Source organism: Anolis carolinensis, chromosome 5, assembly GCF_035594765.1.
Source record: "Anolis carolinensis isolate JA03-04 chromosome 5, rAnoCar3.1.pri, whole genome shotgun sequence".
NCBI classification, from domain to species: domain Eukaryota; kingdom Metazoa; phylum Chordata; class Lepidosauria; order Squamata; family Dactyloidae; genus Anolis; species Anolis carolinensis.
In genome coordinates this window covers 28,795,879-28,818,716 of record NC_085845.1, presented here as the reverse complement: position 1 = coordinate 28,818,716, position 22,838 = coordinate 28,795,879, and the positions used below count along the sequence as shown (strand labels likewise).

At 37.9% G+C, this 22,838-nt stretch overlaps 1 protein-coding gene and 1 long non-coding RNA gene across 2 annotated transcripts in view; one reads left to right on the top strand and one right to left on the bottom strand.

Annotated features, from left to right (window-relative positions):
* The window catches only part of col25a1 (collagen type XXV alpha 1 chain), a 378,768-nt gene that overhangs the window by 214,937 nt on the left and 140,993 nt on the right, over window positions 1-22,838 (top strand). Inside the window, exon 5 of the mRNA XM_062982969.1 lies at window positions 3,592-3,609. Coding sequence (XP_062839039.1) covers window positions 3,592-3,609 — 18 coding nt within the window. The remainder of the gene's footprint in view (window positions 1-3,591; window positions 3,610-22,838) is intronic.
* LOC103279053 (uncharacterized) overlaps window positions 1-22,838 on the bottom strand; it is a 75,271-nt gene that overhangs the window by 37,728 nt on the left and 14,705 nt on the right. The gene's annotated exons all lie outside the window — the stretch shown is intronic.

Genomic DNA, 22,838 nt, shown 5'->3' with positions numbered 1-22,838 from the left:
TAAAAATTTATACCTCTCACTTTCTAAACTTAGCTGTTGCAGCATGCTTTCAAGTCTTAGTGTCCAATTTATGGTGATCCTAAAGCAAACTTACAACAGGCTTTTTGGGCAAGATTTGTTCAGAAGTGGTTTGCCTGTGAGACTGAGGTTCAAAGACTGAATTTCCCAAGGTCACCCAGTCCGTATCCATGGTAGAGTGAGGATTCAAACTCTGGTCTCCACAATCTTAGTCCCATGTTCAAACTACTATATCACACTGGCTTATACTATCTGTCTGTTGTACATTCAAAGGTATCAAACGGTCATATCCATAACCAATAATCAATGATACAGTAGTCACTGTCAAGTATGAAAGATTTCAGAAGTCGTCCAAATTTTAGGTTGTTATCCTTCATTTATGCATTATTTTTATATTGTATTGTATCTGGGAGTAAGTCTAACTGAAGTGAATGAAATTTCCTCCTGAGAATATATGCATAAGATTGGACTGTTAGACATTCAAAAATGAACAAGAGGACAACCTTTCTATCCTAATCGGAATCATTTTAATGACTGCAACTAAAAATTGAATTACATCCAAGAACTGAGAGCCATGCTTGCACTTGACATTTGCTCCCAAAACCATAATTGCAATAACAGCCCTACAGTCCTGGACTTACATCATCCAGCTACCTAATTGTTCAAAAAGAAATACAAAATCCAGATGCATTATTTCATATATTGCGATGCAGAATACATTTATGGCTTCAAGTCTAGCTTTCCTGAACTCCTTCTTCTTGCGCACAAACAGCCACCTGGTAACTTTCCAACATCCTGTTCTGATTAATACCTTTCTATATTTGCTTCTGCTGCTGTTCTCGTCTCTCGGCCTTGGTGACGAAGATGCCCCGAGGAAAGAAATAACATCTAACTGCTGCCATTCAGCAAATAATAGCCTAAACTATTCCACAAATTTGCAGTAATTTGATTTAACAGTTTTATATTGTTTTGGCTTTTTGGCTATCCTAGGGTCCAATTGGTTTGGATGGAAAGCTGGTAGGTGCCTTTTTTACCCCTTCCCCCAAACTGGGCCTTTTCAGGAACTTTTCTATTTTCTTCATGATAATACAGAATTTAATATAATCCACAATTCGCTACTGTCAAGAGACATATTTCTATGTACAATTGTTAGTTCCAGTTAGAAAAGACCCATTGAATAAATAGGAACAGGTTTAGTCTCTTTGAGCTAGCAACCCAACTTTGAGCTAACTGTTGGGTTGCCCAAATTCAGCTGAAAATAATCATTCAGAATTTTTGGCCAGTTTGATAGTCTTCTTTTTTTCAAAAGCCAGAAGATAAATCTAAAACATTTAATGCTAGAATGCAAATACGATTTGACATCTCATATAAAATTTATGAGGTTACTAAATTCCAGAAGAATGCTAAATGTGTAAAATTAATTTGTTTCCTCATTTGTGGAAATTATTTAATAATGATTGACACTTATTTATAAATAAACAAACTGAAACCCACCCACAAATAATGTAAAACCAGTCTCTGCTTATTTTAAGGGAAGAATTTCCAAAGAAGCATTAAAGTCAAAGCTTATTTTCTCCAAAGAATTTCACTACAATTCTGTTTTCAAAACTTTTGAGATAACAGAAAAATTGGCTGCTTTAGTTTACACCTGTTAACAGAAAATTATGGTTTTATTATCTACCAGTGATAAAAGTTGAGATATGTCTTAACAAAAGCTATATATTCTGTTAGTGACTGTTGGCTCTCATGCCAGTGGAGCACTAAATTCATCCTTGCTTTTAGACTGAATTTTAAAGATGTTACTGAAGTTGCTGAAAGCCATCTTCAAACAGGTGCAGAATGTTGGATAACTTCTTTAAGGTTCAAACTGTAATCCACTGACACACTGAAATTGGAGCCATCAACCTGCAGTGGCGTATTCCAAACTGGAATAAATGTGATACCATAAAATTGTCTATAAAATGCTATCTGGTCATTAAAATCTTTATACCTAGCTTCAATTCTCAGCAAAGTGTCCTTTGATGCCTTGAAACAAATCGTTCTTTATCTTCAAGTTATTTCTGATTTGTATATTAGTATATACTGGCAGTATACCCTAAAATATCTCAGGAGTTGGCTTCAGTAGGATATATCTTCATTGTAAAACAGTGAGACTTTTTAGTCATTGAATAGTATATGGTGAATATTTGTCTTTTTACAACATTGCAGCACAGAGAACCCAACCATGTCAAGTTCCAAGTTGCAGGGATGTGGTTGGAAAGTGTTTGCAAATATTTATGTATATACACACACACTAAAATAAAATTACTACATTGTAGTACATTTTATGTAATGAATTTGAGCACCCGTGGCTTTTTTTATCCATGGGGACCTTGAACAAAGGCTCACCGTACTTCAATGTATTGATGATTAATTCCATGTGTTATTCTTTTTGCCCTAATTTAACCATTTCTATATTTCTATACTGTGGATAAAGTAATTTTTCACTGGTTCATATACTGAAGGAACATATAAATCATTTCTATCTTCCTGTTATAATATTTATATACTTTATTTTCTGATGGACCATCTCTTTGGCTTCTTTCCTACTTCTGAATTTTAAGAAATATGCAATGCTTGATTTCATTTTTTTTTTTGCACAACGTCAATCTGGAATATATGGCCAATTTATATTTGTTTCACTGAATGTTTTTCCAGTGCCGAGTAATGTTAGAACCTCAGTTAAAGTGCAAGATAGTGATCTTAATAATCTAAGAAATCATACCTTATGAAAACAGTATATACAGTTTCTAAGACAAATGTCCCGAGCATGTGATATGATGTCACCGTTGTATGTGACAATAATATTTACAGAAATAACAAATGAATCTAACACCTAATTAGAGACCTCTTAGATCTTGAGAATTACTTGGTAATGTTAGATCCCCCCCCCAAGAGGGGTTACATACAATCTACAAGCCTATAGTTGTCTTATAAACTAGTTATCAATATTTACTTTTTGCAACGACATAATTTATAGGAATATGTTTTAAGGCCCTGCTGCAAAGCGCACTAGTTCCAGCTTAAGATGCAAACTCTAGAATATTGTGGTTTTGGGTTCATAACTTGCTATGTGAATTCCCAAGTAGTTGTAAATGACTGGTTTACTTCCAACTTTGTCACTTGGATAAATGCATTTAAGTAAGTCATTAACACCATATTTTGAAAATATAATCATTCTGTTCCTATACCACATATTGCAAACCAAACATGCTTCTGAATTACTTTAAACTTACTGCAACCTATAAATAAATAAATACATACATACATACATACATACATACATACCTTCTTAACTGGAGTTCCTTGTTGAAATAATTCCGTTAGTCCCTTGTGTATCCGCTACTTTTAACCAATGCACTCATTGCCATTTTAACCAAGAGTTCATAGACTTTGGGGTTTGGTTTTGCAGTTTGCCTTTATTGTTCTCTTATAAGATTCTAACTGCTCATTCTTTCTTTAAAAGCTGAGATCATCATATTTTGGCAAATAAATCTGCACCTTTTGTAATTCTTCTTTTTCTTTCCTTTGCAGGGTCAACCTGGCCCTCAAGTAAGTGACTTGGATGATTATTGTTGCTATTATTGTTATTCAAATCAAAATGTGGTAATGTAAACTTGTGCGCCAACTGCGACCATACCTCGTGAAGTCTGACTTGACCACGGTGGTGCATGCCTTAGTTACCTCTAGACTGGACTACTGTAATGCGTTCTACGTGGGGCTTCCCTTGAAGACGGCCCGGAAACTACAATTGGTCCAGCGCTCGGCAGCCAGATTAATAACAGGGGCGAGCTACAGGGAACGATCTACTCCCCTGTTTAAAGAGCTCCACTGGCTGCCGTTCACTTTCCGGTCCCAATTCAAGGTGCAGACCATCATCTATAAAGCCCTAAACGGTTTGGGACCCACCTACCTTAGGGACCGTATCTCCTACCATAAACCTGCTCGTTCCCTTCGTTCATCCGGGGAGGCCTTCCTTTCGCCACTGCCTCTGTCCCAGGCCCGTCTTGTGGGAACGAGGGAGAGGGCTTTTTCTGCTGTGGCCCCCCGACTGTGGAATTCATTGCCCACTGAGATTAGGCAAGCCCCCACCTTGTTAGCCTTTAAGAAAGATCTAAAAACATGGCTTTTCCGATGTGCCTTTGGGGAGTAAATGTACTATATTACTCTGGCTATTCCCCTTGGTTTTTATCCTTTAGACTGCTTCACCATTTTATTTCCCTGTTTCCCCTTATTCCTATGTCTCTCTCTCCCGAGTTTTTAATTAAGTGTTCATGTGGCCTGCCCTGGTTTTCATTGTTTTCTCCGATTTGGGTTGTAATATATATACGATGATTTTGCACTGTTATATTGTGTTATGATTTGCTGTTTATTTTGTTATATTGTATGGTGTCTGGGCATGGCCCCATGTAAGCCGCCCCGAGTCCCCATAGGGGAGATGGTGGCGGGGTATAAATAAAGTTTTATTATTATTATTATTATTATTATTATTAAAGTATTTCGGATTATTGTTTTAACTAAACAGTGTTGCCTTCTTTTGGAATAATTAATTCATTCTCTCTCCCTGCTAGTTTTCCATCAATACCATTCCTGACATTAAGCCACCTGTGGCCATGAATATGCTCCATCATCACTGAACAGTGATGTGTTTTTTCCTCCCCCACATACACACTAATGCAAACCATGGCACTTCTCCAAACTTGCTGATCCTTCTCTTTTAATTCTCAGTAACCCCAGTGCCAAAACCATCACAGTTTTGCTCTGGGGTTGGATGATGATGGTGATGATGATCACTATGAAGTGCATGGAACAATGCTGAATGTGGTTGGATTACATTAAAACCACTATCAACTGGCCTGATCATTACACAACCTATATATTTCCCAGGAGGAACAAATGGGGTCTGATATGTTTGAATTCTGTCAGCTGTTTGGCCAGATGGTATTTTTAACAACTATTCCTAAGTAAAGCAGGAGCCTTAACAATGGCTACAAACATTTCTCCGCAGAACTTTGAAGTAAGATAAAATATCCTAACAAATGTGTTACAGGGGCTGGTTTTCATTAGCTGCTTGCTAATCACATTCTAATAATGCTGCTAAATCCAAGAAGCCTTCAGTTATTTATGATAACATTGGCTACTTTGATTAATTATATGCATGTCTGAACTGACTACTCTGTTGAAGAGAAGCCAAATTTAGAGTATAATGAAATAAAGGTGAATTTATTGACTAGCAAACCTATTGGTTAAATGTCTAAAAGAAAAGCACTCAGAAAAATCTTGTATACAAGTTACCAAATTATTGCCAGGAAGAATGATCAAAATCACATCAGGCTTTTGTTAAAGTAAAATTAAAGGCTTGCCTGTATGAGGTTTGACGCATGTTAACAACTTTCTTGAAACATGACTTTAGCCAGCACAGTTTCCCTCACCAGCCTATAAATTTTGAGAAATGTGGCCACATTCAAGCACTTAGTGAGAGCTGAACATTCCTTTGGGTTCAGTAATGTGGCACCGCTCACGTGGAGGGCAAATGTTCGTCTAAAATCAAAGACATATTTGGGGTCCTTGAATTCAGGTTTTAGTGATCTCCATTGAATTTCCCCTATTATTCTGTTGAAATATGTGTGTTCATTTATTAACCAAAAATAATTACTCCTTCATTATTTTTTCATGCTATTACATTTGTTAGCGAATTGTGGGTGGGTTGTTGGGGAATGCTTCTCTTCGGTGGTTGCAATTATCATGAGGTTGTTGAATGAAGTATGCCTATAAGTACTAGCAAAGCATGCCTTTTACACAAAGCATTTTGCTGTCCTTCAGAGCAAGATTGAAACTTGCTGGCAACACTTCTTCTCGGATACCAAGGAAAGTAATGAATGTCACCGACTCCACTTGCATTTCTGAATTACACTTACATCCCACATTTTGTCCAAAAACTATAAGTCAGTATACATGGGTCCTCTCTCACTTTACCCTTCCAATAAGACTCCAAAGTAGAGTAAGCATTGAGTCAAAGGATGGCCAGTGATTATCTTGGCTGGAAAGGGATTCGAACCTAGATTTCTCTGCTCCTATCATATACCACACTACAGTGAAGGAGGCGATTTATCAACACACGATTGGTTGAAAAAGACTTAAAATAGTGTATAACTACTAAAATAATGTATAAATATTAAAATAAATATAGTCTCTCTACTTTGCGGATTTTCACTTATTGCAGGTGGTCCTGGAACCTAACCCCCGCGATAAGTGAGGGAACACTGTATATGTTAGGAGCACCACTACATCATGTTGTCTATAATACAATATTGAACATACTTTATTTATTTATTCATTCATTCATTCATTCATTCATTCTGTAATTGTACTACACTTCCCCAATGCAAGCAGAAATAAGGATGGATATTTTGTAATGGTTTTAGCTGAAATGGCAGTGGACAATTTTGCCAAGTTAGATCCAACCCAGCGATTAGAAAGTAGGCAGCTCATACTAAATGTGAAGATGAACCAATTATAAAATATCTCCCTGTGTTCCTATGCTCTGATGTAGGCATCCTCTATCCTCCTACGGATTCTTCAGAGGCAATGTCATTTTCATATGGTGGCTATTGGAACATAGTTGGCAGGATCCTTGACTGCCGTCTCTCACACACACTCTTGGCCACTAGCCATGGCCATGTTGGAGAGAACAGGAAAAGGACATGACATTTTCTCCCTTCTAAGAAAACATCTTTTGAAACTGTGCAATGTTTGAAGACATTCTTACAGTGGGGAGAAAACTGATTAAATCATTTGTACTCCTTTGTGAAAGGAATGATTTAACTTCAACTATTTTTACCCGATAGTCTTGTGTTTTGTGAAGTGTTTTTTATATTTGTGCAGTATTTTTATAAATAATATAATGTAAAAATGCAGCATCTATTTTAATATTTTGTTATATTGATTTTATGACAAGTGTGACTTCAACAAAAAGCAATATGGGGACACTTTATAGATGGCTCTGTAGTTGGTGTTTGTTTTTGCTTTTGTCCTTCACTATTTTTGTTCAATAACATGACCTTCATATTTCAAGATATAATATTTTCCACTAAAATTGGCTTTTTCTATTTTTTTGGCAAAATAGCAGCAAAACAATACTATGAAATTTCTGCCCAAGTCTTAAAATGATTATGTACATTGTCATTTGAGTTTTATTAGCTCCTTGAAAGGAGTTGTTTTCTTCGCCTAGTCGGTTATCATATTGGGAAAATAGAGGGGGCGTTCTAAATAATGTTTTGTTTTATGTGCATATTAAAGCTTTAAGGCCATAAAATAAAACTAATATATTAAGTTGCCTGATTAATCCTATCAAAAACATCTGTAGTAATTTATGGTGATTATTTTTATTTAGATAATTACAGCATTTTTTGAAATAAATAATGTAAAAAGACTTTTCCACAATAAATTGCCTAAGCAAGTTATATGAAGGGATGAAATGAAACAAGTCTGTATTGTATTATACATAACAATAACAAAAGAAATAATGTAAACTCCAGGCAGATGCAAAAGAAACACTGTGCAGTTTAAAAAGTCATAAATAAACCACATTCTGTAGGATGAATCAGAATAAACATGATTTAAAATTCATCCAGACACTTGATACTCTAAAAATTAAGAGATAAAAAAAATGAACAGTGCACTTTTATGTTTCAAGCACAGAATATAGCCATCGACTGGGAAATGAGTGTTCTTAAATCATCAATATTGCGCTGGTGACATTAACTCACACCACAATGATAGCTAGGATGCCAACAAATTCAGGAGCCAATTACAGCACACCACGATGCATGTATAATAAGGAATGAATATCTTTTAAAAACTTCAAATTGATTCTATCAGAAATATGAAGAGACAAATATACTGTTAAATTGGAGATTCATTTCAATTGAAACAAAATTCTTCACCATTTTTAATTGAATTGCAGCAGCTGTTTCCAGCATAGAAACCATGTTGCATTAGCAGCTATATAAAAGTTAAGGGATTAATGTGGCAACCGTAATTGAGCATGAATTTTGAATGCAATTTTCACTCGATTTCTGTTCAAAGATAATGATGACTAATTTCAACTATTTCAGCAATTCTCTTCTGCCTGAAAATAAGGCTTTGAAAACCATGGGTTTTCAAAGGTTATTCACGATTCAAGATTTATTCAGAGCTAAATTTGCATGTGGCTATTTTATTCAAAGGACTGCAATTTCTGCATAGAAAATATTTTCTCTGTACACATTTTCTCCACAGAAATCAATATTGAAAATAATATTTTCCTGTCACCTCAGCAGACAATTTTGCCGAAGCTCTGGCTGACTTCTGGAATGGGGAAATGGCCAGGGTCGTAGACACAATCACTCCTGGACTTCCCCTCTCATGGACCAGAGCCAAATCAGACCCTTGGTTCTCCAAGGGGCTGGTGATGATTAAGCACGTGAGATGGAGACTAGAGTAACATTGGTGGAAAACTCAAAGCGAATGTGGCTGAACACGGGGTGGAGCAGGCATGGGCAAACTTTGGCCCTCAAGGTGTTTTGGACTTGAACTCCCATAAATCCCAGCCTGCTTACTGTCTGTTAGGAATTGTGGGATTTGAAGTCCAAAACACCTGGAGGGCTGATGTTTGCCCATGCCTGGACTAGAGCATATTGAAAGCTTACTCCATGGCAATGGAGGCAACACAGGAATCATTTATTGCTGCTACCATTGCATCTGGAAGAAACCATCCAGCTGAGCTGTTTCGAGTGGTCAAAGGACTACTACATACTGATCCTCAAGGAATAATTTCTGACCATTCATCAGCCCACTGTGAAGAATTTGCATGGCACTCAGATCCGTTCTGACTTGGATGCTATTATTGATACAGTTCCAATGGATGTAACTCTGGCTCCTGCTTGTCCAGTGTTGATGGATACCTTTCAATTTGTGCAGCTTGAGGGTGCGGACAGAATCCTTGAAGAGGTGAGAGCTACCACATGTATTCTAGATCCTTGCCCTTCCTGGCTGATAAAACAGGCCACAGGGGGACTGGCAGAGTGGGTGAAGGTGATGGTCAATGCCTCCTTGGACAAAGCAAATTTCCAACTTGCCTAAAGGAGGCAGTTGTGAGACTTTTATTTAAAAAGCCATCCCTGAACCCTTCTATAACTATTGACCAGTGTCCAACCTTCCCTTTTTGAGCAATGTCTTGGAGCATGTGGTGGCCTCCAAACTCCAGGAATTTCTGGATGAAACAGATTATCTAGATCCATTTCAATCTGGTTTCAGGTGTGGTTAAGGAACAGCGACGGCTTTGGTCACCTTGGTAGATGACCTACGAAGAGAGCTAGATGGGGAATTTATCCCTGTTGATTCTCCTGGATTTCTCAGTGGCTTTTGATACCATTGACCATGGTATCCTCCTGGGCCATCTCACTGGGATGGGACTGGAAGGTACTGTTTTACAGTGGCTCCGTTCCTTCCTGGAGGGCCATACTCAGAATGTGGTGCTGGGGGACTCCTGTTTGAACTCCTGGCCATTATCTGCTGCGGTTCCTCAGGGTACTGTTTTGTCTCCCATGCTATTTAACATACACCTGAAAACCTGTGTGCCAAATGTGCCCGTTCCTTAAGAAGCCAGATCTGACACAGTGGTACATACCTTAGTTGCATCCCATCTAGATTACTGAAATGCACTCTACATGGGGCTGGATTTGAAGAGTTTTCAGAAACTTCCACTGGTCCAAAGAGTTACAGCCAGTTTGTTAACTGTGGCTGGCTACAGAGAGTAGACAACCCCCTTTTTTCAGCAGCTCCACTGGCTGCCAGTTTGTATCCGGGCACAAGTCAAAGTGCTAGTTAATGGTTATGACCACTAAAGCCCTACATGGCTTAGGCCCAGGCTATTTGGCTGACTGCGTCCCCTTATACAAACCTATCTGGGACCCTGAGGTCTTCAGAAGAGGCCCTTCTCTCAGTCCCACCTCCATCTCAAGCTCGGTTTGTGGGAACAAGAGAGAAAGTAGAAAGCAGTATTTTGCCCAACATTATCACATGAGGATTTTATGTAGAATAAATCTCAAACTACGAAGATTCTCATTAGTCAGGAATTTTTCTTGTCCACATTTCTCAAAACTCAAAAATATGTTTTTCAACCATTTTCTAAATATTACCAAATATTATTTAAATCCCTAGCATGAATTTGGTTGAATATAGAAGGAACTGCAGATTTTAAAGCTACATCTAGAAAGTACAGGTCATATGTGACATGACAGTACATCACTGTACCCTTCCGTATAGTGAAAGATCACAGAAATCTGAACTTGTTAATAGTATGAGTGATAACACTATTATTCTGCATATGAACCTAAAGACATAAGTTATAGGTCCCAAACTTTGATGCAAAAATAGATATTTTAATCTTAAAATCAAAGATGCCTTTGTTAAAAAAAAACTTGTTGATGATTTTGGGCTTTATCATGCAAACATGTAAAAGAACCTATGAAGCAACAGGGCACTCAACTTTCAGTGCAAAATACACACAAACATGTATTTTCTTTAATACCTCAGGGGTACATCATTTAGCAATCTTGTGTACTGACAAACAGATGCTCAAGAGCGGTAACTACCTTACTAATAGTTAAGATGTTTGTGCTGACTAATCCTTTTAAAGGTAATGACTACAGTCATAATACATGTAACATTTTTGGCATCTCAACTTGATCTCATCCAGACAACCATATATATAGTGCCGTATGTATCTGAGGCTTGAGTATTTACTCCATGCATTTGTGGAAGTGGTTTATAAAATATCTCATGCTAAAATAAATCAATTAGCATTTAAGATGACACTAGAGCTCTTTTTTGTTTGTGTTCCCAGGGCCACAACAACAAATAGCAATAAAAAATATTTTTATTTGGTTAGATGTAAGTAATTTGTAACAATTTTATACACACAATGATATAATATTATTTTACCCCACATGACACATTCTACTGATTACATTCCTTTACAATTCGATACAGTTGTTACTTATACCTTTCAATTTTCCCCTCCTTCTTCCTCCCTTTCCCTCCCTCCAGGAACAGTTATGACTCTACTCAATGCTTTATATTATTTGTTTGATCATGAAGATTTTTTGGTTCAGTTCTTTATATTTTTCTTTCCCTTTTGCCCTGGCTATAAGCTACTTCCACTTCAACTCCCAGTTTTCCTTTGGATAACCATTCATATATTTTGTTCTCCTTTCAGTTATGTAGTTTTGAAGCATATACTCTGATAAATATTTGAGCCATTTTTTAAATTCCCATTTCCTTTCATCTTTACATTGCAATGCAACTGTTGCTTGGGTTGCTCCTATCATATATTTTGCAATTTCAATCTGGTCTTTATTCCTTCCATTGCTTACAATTCGCTGTGTAAATAATAATTTTTTGATTAGTTCAATTCTTCTCCCTAGAAATTCTTTCATCTCATCCTTACTCTTTTTATAGAATTTTTTTAACTTTTCACAGTCCCACCACATATGGATAAACCCTCCAATTCCCTCGCAGTTTTGCCAACAAAATTTTGACAACAAAACAAACCCAGTCACACTTGACTAGACAAGATATTACTTAGTATACATAAAGCCAACTGAATGAGAACAATGCTTCCTAGCCAAGCTACACGTCTTGGTCCAATCAACAGGAATTATATTATGAAAAGAATTGTATCATAACACCATGTTGCCAGTGAGATCTGAGCAGATGTCACTAATGCCAAAAGTAGCCAACTCAGTAATTGTGAGAAGACAAACACATTGATGTAGTTGCTAAAAATGTTGAAAGTTATTTTCAGAGGTGCAGTAAACATTTACCAAATAGTGTTGGTATTCTGGCTGCTAAAATATTATAAAATACAGTTTTTGTGCTTGCATACTTTAACAAGACCCGTTGACAGTGCTGTGATATTCTTATGGGAAACTTTCACTGTTGGCCATTTCTAAATTACAACTGAAGGACCTGTTGCCAAACTTATTAGGGAATCACCTTGGCCCACAGCTCTGGACAAATGCAGCCTTGCTACAGTGCCAAAAACAGCATGTAGTGTTCTTTCCTAAAATTCCTAGAAAGAATCTACGGGAATTATAAAGGATAAAAAGAGGCTCTTGTTGGTATTCAAATGGTCTAGCCTGTTTCCAGCCACAATCTTCAATCAGATTCTCTACTCTGACTTCAGGGAAGGATTACTATTACTAACATCCAGGAAAACATTAAAATTTCCTCCCAAAACACACAAGCAAAGATAACTATATAGATAAATCAAAAAATCAAAAAGAATGATAGAAAATCTATGGATAGAGCAAATGATAAGACTTAGATAATGATAATTTAGATTTATCCTGTTTGATGCTGACACCGGGGAGTTACATAAATATCTGAAGCCTAAGAAGAAGACCAGCTAGGCTATCATTTCTAAACTCTACTTTTATTATGGCATTAATAGGCTCCTTCTTTGGAGGCTTTTAAGCAGAGGCTGGATGGCCATCTTTCAGGGGTGCTTCTTTGCAGGGAGTTGGACTGGATGGCCCATGAGGTCTCTTCCAACTCTATGATTCTATGATTGAATTATATGGCCATCAATATAATGCCATAAGAAATCCCCTCTTCAATTATAAATATACTAATGGGATAATATAAGAGTCATAATACAATTGATTAAAAAATTGAACATTGGCCATGCCATATAAAATATTTAATAGTTGCTGTTGCTAATGTTGTGAAAATTTGGATGAAAAAGTCAGTTTTCTAGTGGCACCTGAATGATAAAAGAAGAAAATATCTTTTTTTTTTTTGCTTACAGTTTTTCTCTAAACAGATAATGGTATTTATCATAAACTGGTGGTTCTCAACCTGTGAGTCCTCAGATATTTTGGCCTTCAACTCCTTGACATCCTAACAGCTGGTAAACTGGGTGGAATTTCTGGTAGTTGTAGGCCAAAACACCTGGGATCCACAGGTTGAGAACTACTGCCCTAAACCCAATTGCTTGTATCAGTTAGAGGCTGGAAGAAATTTGCATAACTTGTGACAAATCACTTGGCAACAGGTTTAATGGATCTGCTCAACTTGGGATAAGCAACCAACCTTAGTCCTTTTCAAATATTACATTTCAGAATTTAAATTTATCATTATCCTATTAAAAGAATTGGAAATGCATTATGTTCTCATATGCAGAAAACTAGAGCAGCATGCCATTTTATCCTTCAGAGCACTCACTGTTGCGAAATATTAACTTAATATTTTTATCGCCTCTGAACTCTACTCTGAACTCTGCTGTAACTGCTATAACGTAATATTCTTTTAAGTATTTCTTTTTAAAGCAACAATTGTTTCCACTTGCAATAGCCACAAATACCACTATAAAATTTAACTGTAAAGGGTTGCATCCCTGAAGTCATAACTGGTTTGCAGGGCAATGGTTGTAGTAAAATATTGATGGGAAACAATTGGTGCATAAAGTGTTTCCCAAAGCACAAAAGGATTACTGAGATGGCTATACAAAACATAGACAAAGGGTTCAGCAACCACTCTCCCCGCCCCACCGCCCCATATCTAGGGACTACTTGGAACTACTGGAAAGACCATAGAATATTGGTCTGTAACATTTGGTTGGCAAAGCATTATTCATGTAATTTGGCTGGCATTCTGATTATCTAGTTGAACCCAAATTTCAAGGGATATATCTGGCACTGAAAAACTAAACAAAAGTAACCAAGTCTTTTGGCCTCTTATGTCTAAACAGTTCTATTTGATATGATTTTTCAAGGACTACAGCTCATGCATAAAGTGGGAAACACCAAGCAGGTCCTGCAAGCTTGAAGCCTGCCCACTCTTGGGTTAATTCAGGAGTATCCAGACTTTTTAAACTGAGGGCCAGTTCACGGTCCCTTAACTTGATGGGGGGCCAGGCTATAGTTTGAAAAAAATGAATGCATTGCTATGCACACTGCATAAGTCTTATTCGTAATGCAAAAAAATAAAAAACCATGAAAGAATAACACAATATATAAAATGAAGAACAATTTTAATCAAGGTAAACATACCACGCTTTCAATGGGAAGTGTGGGCCTACTTTTGGCTGATGAGAGAGTCAAGTTAGTTAGGATTGTTGTTGTTGTGTGCCTTCAAGTCGTTTCAGACAGTGGCATATGCTTCCTCAGAGTCTGGTGGAGTCTCCTTCTCTAGAGGTTTTTCGGCAGGTTTTTTTGGCCATCTGTCTAGAGGGCTTTGATTGTGTCAGGGTGTGCTCTCCCCTTTTCTTCCCAAGGCAGGAGCTGCAGCAAGGGGCAACCTTTTTGAAAAAAATGTGGGGGAGCGATGTAGGACATAGGGGTGAAGGAAGGAAGGAGGGAAGCCAGGCAGGTGCTCAGCCTGCTGTTCTCAGCCATGCAGCAGCAGTGGCGGCAGCAACAAGCTGAGCAATTGGGGAGCCATCCTTTGCAAAGAAATAAAGAAAAAGGTGCAGGGAAAGAGAGAGAGAAGGGGCTATTGGGATGGGATGTCCAAGGCCAGAGCCACCTGAGGAAAAGGCGACATTTAATTGGGAGTGAAAGGGCACAAAAGGCCACCAAGTCTCTTTCTTTTCTCCTGACTAGTCTGCCTTTCCCAGGGTCCTGATCCCCAAGAAGGAAGGAAGTCAAGAAAGGGAGGGAGGGAGGGAAGAAGTGAGTGAGGGAGGCCTGGAGAGAGAGGGCCAGTGGAAATTTAAACAGGGGCCACAATTGGCTCCTGGGTCAGACTTTGGACATGCCTGTATAAATGTATTCAGCAACAGAAGCTTCCTTAGCACCAATTAGCCAGAAATGAGCAGTTGGGGTAGTGGTAGGAGATGCTCAGTATCTCTGCAGTCTCACGCCTTGAACATTTTGGAGACAGCAAAGTGAGTTTCCTGAGCATTTCTCTGTTTTGCTTACCTGTGTGGAATACCTTTTTCTTAAAGCCCAGTAGTAAGAGTGTAGTTGAGGCTTTTTCTGCACTGCCCTGTATCCCAGGATCTGATCACAGATTATCTGCTTTAAACTGGATTATATGAGTCTCCATTGCCAGATAAAATGGGATAAGAAGATAACCTGGGATCAGATCCTAGGATATAGGGGCAGTGTGGAAGGGGCCACAGATTCCTAACTATGTTGATACTAGACATTCCAAGGCAGGATAACTTTAAGGATGCTGGGAAAACTAGTGTTGCCCGCTGGGAAAACTAGTGGTGCCCATATGTGGTGGGACTGTGAAAAGTTAAAAAAATTCTATAAAAAGAGTAAGGATGAGATGAAAGAATTTCTAGGGAGAAGAATTGAACTAATCAAAAAATTATTATTTACACAGCGAATTGTAAGCAATGGAAGGAATAAAGACCAGATTGAAATTGCAAAATATATGATAGGAGCAACCCAAGCAACAGTTGCATTGCAATGTAAAGATGAAAGGAAATGGGAATTTAAAAAATGGCTCAAATATTTATCAGAGTATATGCTTCAAAACTACATAACTGAAAGGAGAACAAAATATATGAATGGTTATCCAAAGGAAAACTGGGAGTTGAAGTGGAAGTAGCTTATAGCCAGGGCAAAAGGGAAAGAAAAATATAAAGAACTGAACCAAAAAATCTTCATGATCAAACAAATAATATAAAGCATTGAGTAGAGTCATAACTGTTCCTGGAGGGAGGGAAAGGGAGGAAGAAGGAGGGGAAAATTGAAAGGTATAAGTAACAACTGTATCGAATTGTAAAGGAATGTAATCAGTAGAATGTGTCATGTGGGGTAAAATAATAATATATCATTGTGTGTATAAAATTGTTACAAATTACTTACATCTAACCAAATAAAAATATTTTTTAAAAACCAAACAAAAAAACAATAACTGTGATTGGCTTTGTAATACTATTACAAATGTATATTAGCCATTATGTGATTCTGATTGACTAGGATCATCCGTATGCCTAATTGAAGAAGTATGAATATATAAGTATGCATATACCTATATATTCATGTATACGTTGCCCTCATGCATTATTTGAGGACTGGTTTGGGGGTCAAAATTATGTAGTTTGATATAACTTGTGGATATGTTGAGGGTCATTCTGCAGAAAGGGGAAACTACCAATGCTGCGTCAGGAACCAGCAACCCTTTGTTGCTGCCATAATTTCCCCATGCAGGCATTCAAAAAGGCCAGAAGCAGCACCAAGGTAGAATGTGGAGGATGGTAAGTGCTCTAGGTAGATGGATAGATAGATGGATGTGTGTGTGTGTGTGTGTGTGTGTGTGTGTGTGTTAAGATTTTATGTAAAGCTGACCCAAGTTTGTTTGTTTGTTTACTGAAATTTCTAGGTTTATGTGTTAGTACATTGAAGGTAGTTGAAAACTGGTAATGAAAAATGAGTAGAACATACCCATACTTCAGGGTTTTATTTCCCCCCCCCCCCCTCAAAAAAAAAGTCTCACACTGGTTTCAACATGAAAGAGGGAGCATTTTTATTCTGACTTCCTTGATACCACATCAGTTGGCTTAGAGATCCTAATAAACAGGAACTTATCTTAACGTTATTGAGAAAAAGGAAGTATTTGAAAGACCAAGGGCTTACGTCTCAGGAAAGGATAAAGTAAGGTCCAGCTTGGGGAAAAACAGTCAATAAATACATCTGGAAAACTGCATTGAATCTTATTTCTTAAAAAAAAAAAGATGGAAAGAAATCTGGAAAACATTTATACAGACACACATTGATAGAGACAGTAGAGGGTCAGCAAAATTGTAGTCTGCAAAAGCAGAATCTCCCTGCTGGAAAAGGAACAGGTATACTGTTGTATGTTGCCGTTTGAGCTCTACTATCCATCTTCATTTCCTGCTACTCAATATATTCAGTAGAAATGGTAGCATTATTGGCTCCCTTTCAGAGTCTTTGGTATACCAGACTGTACGCAGAGGCATCCCACAGTCATATCTATTATTCTAGTGCAGGGGTGGGCTATGTATGGTCTTAGGGCTGCATATAAACCTTTAAGCAATTTTTGTATTTCCTCAGATCATACTCCCCCGCCCTCCAAAGGATAAACATCTTCTTTGGAAGACTCCTAAAGCAACTATTGCACTTTATAGAAGTTATAGTGGTACCCTATATTATTAAACAAAATGGGCTTCTAGATAGTTTCAGGTAATTGCAGCTGTTGATGTTTGCTTTTTTTGAAGTCCATGTACTAGGGGGGAAATCATCTCCAGGATTCTAACATTTGTCCAACTCACTTCTGAAGACTCCAAAAGTGCCACCATGGGAATGGATATTTGTTCCTCCCACGTATTGTCTGATTCACAGTGTTTTCCTCGGTTTTCAATATTTTTACCTTTTCCCAGACACAGGAAGAATCGTCAAAGGCTTTCATGGCCGGAATCACAGGATTGTTGTGTGTTTTCCAGGCTCTATGGCCATGTTCCAGAAGCATTCTCTCCTGATATTTTGCCCACATCTATGACAGGCATCCTCAGAGGTTGTGAAGTATATTTTTCCAATATACCTCACAACCTCTGAGGATTCTTGCCATAGATGTGGGTGAAACGTCAGGAGAGAATGCTTCTGGAACATGGCCATACAGCCCAGAAAACAACAAAACAACAACCCACAGGAAGAATCCTACAGAAAAAAACACCTTGTTTCCTTGTATTTGAATTAATCTGTAGAATTCTCTGACCAAAACCTGCCTAAATAATGCTCACCAGATGTTTATGTTGCCTGCTCTTAAAAAGTTGATCTATGTTCTTGAGAATGGTATTGTGTCATTCAAGCATTTTAAAAATTAACTTTAATATATTGTTCCCTTGAGTTTATTTGTGGAATTCCACAAATCGTTGACATACATTGGTCATAGTTTTATAGATGAAGCCATAGTTTTGTTGCTGAAGCTTAGTGGTACAGTTCTCAAAACTCTTCTGTTAATCATTCTATGTTATTGTTATGAATTCCAGATTGAAATATGTCAATGCCTCTCTCTCTCTCTCTCTCACACACACACACACACACACACACACACACGTGCGCGCGCACACACACACACACACACCCTGACTTGGTCTGTGCATTTGCTGAGTTTCACATTCTTGCCTGAATCCATTTTAGCCTGTGATCTGCCATTACTGTCATTCTTGACCTCAATCAGTACAGTACAGTACAGTAACTTTAAATATCACATCTGAAATTTAATATTTTAGTGTTTCCAATTCATCAAAGTCATTTTGAATTTGCACTCTAATCTTTATACCATTTCTCCTTATGAATTATGTGTGTAATATTCATGCCTCCAGCTCCTTCATCCAAGCCAATGTTGAAAATGTCATTTGTCTTACCATTGTTATTAGCCCAATTTCTTGTAGATTTTCTACCCTAGACTACTTTGGCTTTTTCTGTCATGATGTCACTCTGAGTCTCATTTATTTCAAAAGGTTCATATTATGCATACGTTTGTTGAGATTTACTGTTTCTTAACAAATACAAGTGAGAGCCTTATTTGTCTGTTGTTTCTTATAATTATATCATAAGTATACCATAGTATTTCCAAAGTCTTATTTTTTCAGTTATTCCAAGATAAATATGAGCGTTTCTGTATATCTATGATATTATTGAGAGTCAACAAGATGTAGTGGATTGAATGTTGGAATAGGACACTGAGAGATCATAGTTTAAAGCTCCATTTTACAATGAAAACCTACAGAGTACCTTTGGGCAAGTCATATTCTTTCATCCTCAAAGGAAGTCAAAGGCAAATCCTCTCTGAACAAATCTTGCAAGAAAACCCTGTGATTAATGTATTATATGATGTTTTTACTTTTCTAGTTTTAATAGTTTTAATTATATTGTTTTACTGTTTTGTGTTTTAATTATGTATTTTTATTGCTTGTTTATGTTGGGCTTGGTCCCTATGTAAGCTGCCCCGAGTCCCTTCGGGGAGCTGGAGGCGGGTTATAAGGGAAAAAAAAATATTATTATTATTAGCTTGCCATCATAAGTCAGAAATGACCTTTTTCATGTCAGGAGCAACTTGAGAAACTGCAAGTCACTTCTGGTGAGATAATTGGCCATCTGCAAGTATGCTGCCCTGGAAACGCCCAGATGTTTTACTATCCTGTGGGAGGCTTCTCTCATGTCCCGGAAATGACTTGAAAACATATAACAAAGTATTTTATTACTTATAATATTAGTTGAGCATGTAGTTCATTGATTATTTGATTAAAATCCTAGTGGATTCTAATGATGCATGTTTAAATAGTCAATCAAATATCTAGGAAATATATAAGTGAAATAATAGTTAAAAGCGCATACATTTTGGGTCCATGTGTGCTGTCTCTATGGGAGCTTCCACATTAGTATGTTGCAAACATCTCATTGTGTTAGGCTTCTGGATATGCAATATTTATTTATTTATTTATTTTATTTACAGCATTTATATTCCGCCCTTCTCACCCCGAAGGGGACTCAGGGCAGATCACATTACACATATAGGCAAACATTCAATGCCTTTTAACATAGAACAAAGACAAGACAAACATAGCTCCGAGCGGGCCTCGAACTTATGACCTCCTGGTCAGTGATTCATTGCAGTTAATTGCAACTGGTTTGCTCTCCCATCTGCGCCACAGCCCCGGGCAATATGTATCAGTGGCTAGATGTTTAAACCCATGGTTCTTCTCTTTCTGCCCAGGGTATTTTGCCACATGGCTTTCACTTTTTTCTTTCTTTTGGGGGGATGAGATTGTCAGTTGAACCTGATGTCTGAAATAGAGCTAGCCCACTATATTTTTCTGCCTTAGGCACCAGACAAGATGGTGCCACATCCCATTTCATGTACCAAAAACAGCTAACTTATTCTATCTAATAGCAGGTCCGCCCCTGCCTGGGAATAAATAAACTGGGAGACAGCAAATAGGAGGGAGCCCTTTGTTGACTCATGCCAATAAAACTCATGGCTTAATCAAAATACCTTGAAGCAGTGGTTCTCAACCTGTGGGTCCCCAGGAGTTTTGGCCTACCCAGAAATCCCAGCCAGTTTACCAGCTGTTAGGATTTCTGGAAGGTGAAGGCCAAAACATCTGGGGACCCACTGGTTGAGAACCACTGCCTTACACAAAAGTATCTTACCCAAATGTATAGTACAGCATGTACAAAAACAGGTGTCCTTACTTCTTCTAGATATGATGAATGGATGTAGAAGAAGTTATAATACCCAAAGTCCCATTCTATTGGAAACCTGCCTGTCTTTGCTTGTGAATTGAAAGCCAAGATTTATTGTTTGCAGGAGATAGCCTTCTTTCACACAATAACTGTTACCTTTAATATCTATATTCTAGCACAGGGGTCCTCAAACTTTTTAAATGAAGGGCCAGTTCATGGGCCCTCAGACTGTTGGCGGGATGGACTGTGATGAAATAGTCCAAAATCAGGATTGCTGTTGTGTGCCTTCAAGTCATTTCAGAGTTAGGTCAACCCTAAGTCTAAAGTTTAGGACAGAGGCCAGGGCCATGGGTCTTAGTTTGGGGACCCCTGATCTAGAGATCTCATAAGACCATAGGTAAGCAAAGAGACCTCCAAAGACCATCTAGGTGGTCTCATAAGACCATAGGTAAGGAAAGGGACCCTCAAAGGCCATCTAGATGATCTTATCAGGCCACCAGAAGACCATAGATAAGGAAAGGGACCTCAAAGACCATCTAGATGGTTTCATAAGACCAAAGGTAAGGAAAGTGACCTCCAAAAGCCATCTAGATGGTCTCATAAGGCCGTAACTAAGCATAGAGACTTTCAAAGACCATCTAAATGATCTCATAAGATCATAGGTAAGCAAAGAGACCTCCAAAGACCAGGTAGACTTAGGTCAACCCTAATTCTAAAGTTTAGGACAGGGGCCGGGTCAATTACCTTGGAGGGCCGCATCTGGCCCCCGGGCCTTAGTTTGGGGACCCCTGTTCTAGCATTTCAAGGGGAACAATCATTTGATCTAAAGTTGGGATGTATCAAAAATGCTAATCTGGGCCACAAAACTGTGCTGCTGAGATGTGTCTGAGATCTCTGGGCAGTTGATCAAACTTCAAGAAGCTTTTAATGCAGGATCTGGTATTCACATTTAAATAAAATAATGAAATATCCCACAGTGAACTTCAGCTTTCCTTAAGTATGTAAATGGAAGCATATGACAAAGAACCAAATGTAATGGTATGTTGAGATCTCAACAGTCCTTGCAAGGAAAGGATTTCATTGCTTTGATTGGCAGGAGGTGTTATTTTACTCTGTTTAATATCGCTTTGTCTTGGGAAAGAAAACCAGACTGCACTTTCCTCATCCCACCAATCTTATAAGCCTTAAATTCCATTTGACTTGATCAGTCCACTTTTTAATCCTCCTCCTCTTTGCTCTTATTTTTCTTTCAGACCTGGGCTATGTTAATTGCTTCCATATGGCCAAGTCTTGTGATTATCGTAAAGCTTCCCATGCCCAACAAGCTCTCACAATACAGTTCAGACACATGTTCCTACCTATTGCAGAAAATGCTGGGTAGTAAAAGTATCACCACAGTGCCTTCTCCAATCCTGCCCCAAGTAATGCTGATTTTTCCCCATGTCGGTGACCTTCTGATCAGTGGGGATGAGTGAGAGATTCATGTTTATTTCTCTCTCTCCATCCCCACCCCCTTTCTCTTGTTCCATGGTACCTTTAATCTTCAGTGCAAAATGGAAGGTGTGAAGTTATAAATCCGTTTATAGCTGTTGCTCACTTCCTCAGCTTAGCAGAGTTTGACAGTGTAATAAACACTAGTCTTTCTGTGGAAAGCTAGGAAAGAGTACTTTGATAACTTTCTGCATAGCATCTAGTTCTTGGATTATAAATTCTATGACAGACTTTTATTCCTTCCTGACTACTTGTGTTCTGGGGGCTCATTTTTCCCCTCTTTCCCTCCCTAGCTCTCTTTCTCTAACGCGCACACATGCAGTTCTGTGGCTGGTTGATTTATGGTTCTGCTTCCTGAATTTCAATGTAGTCATTTCTGGTGACTGCCCTGAATATATATTAATAATACTATACCCTAGTCAATTGAACTCCTTCTTACTGTTGATTTCTGCTGTTGAATCCTATCCGCATACTTTCCCATCTCTGATAAAGATACAAGAAGTTCATAATGGCAGTTTAGTATGTCTCCAAAACTTCATAAAGTATTAAGAGGAAAATGCACTTCTTCAAATAATGAAGAAAATACATATTTTAGCTTTGAAATATTATCCAGATGTGATAGTAGTCCACTAGTGGCCACTGGTGAATTGCTAGTAGACTGACTTATGCAGTTAAGTTATCCCTAAATTTGGATCCTTAGATATTGTCTCCAGGTTCCAGAATTTCAGGACATTAGCTATACTGGCCAACACTTATGGGAATGGAAGTTGAACAATATGTGGGAGTTCGGGTTTTGCTTAAGCTAAGGACTGCAAATTTCATGAGCCATAGCAAGTAGCCACCAGTAGTCAGTGATAAGTGGCTACTGGTGATAATGTGTGACCATACATGCACACACAGCTGTAAATTCATATTTATTTTTGTACACAACAGGTTTTACATGCACCTTTTCCTAATAAACACATTTTTACCCAAAGTTCCTTAATTCCTGTGTTCTACACACAACTTTTACTAGCATATCATTTATGGTGTGCATTTTTGAGCCAAAAACTACATTACAAAATTCTGACAAGTGTGCAA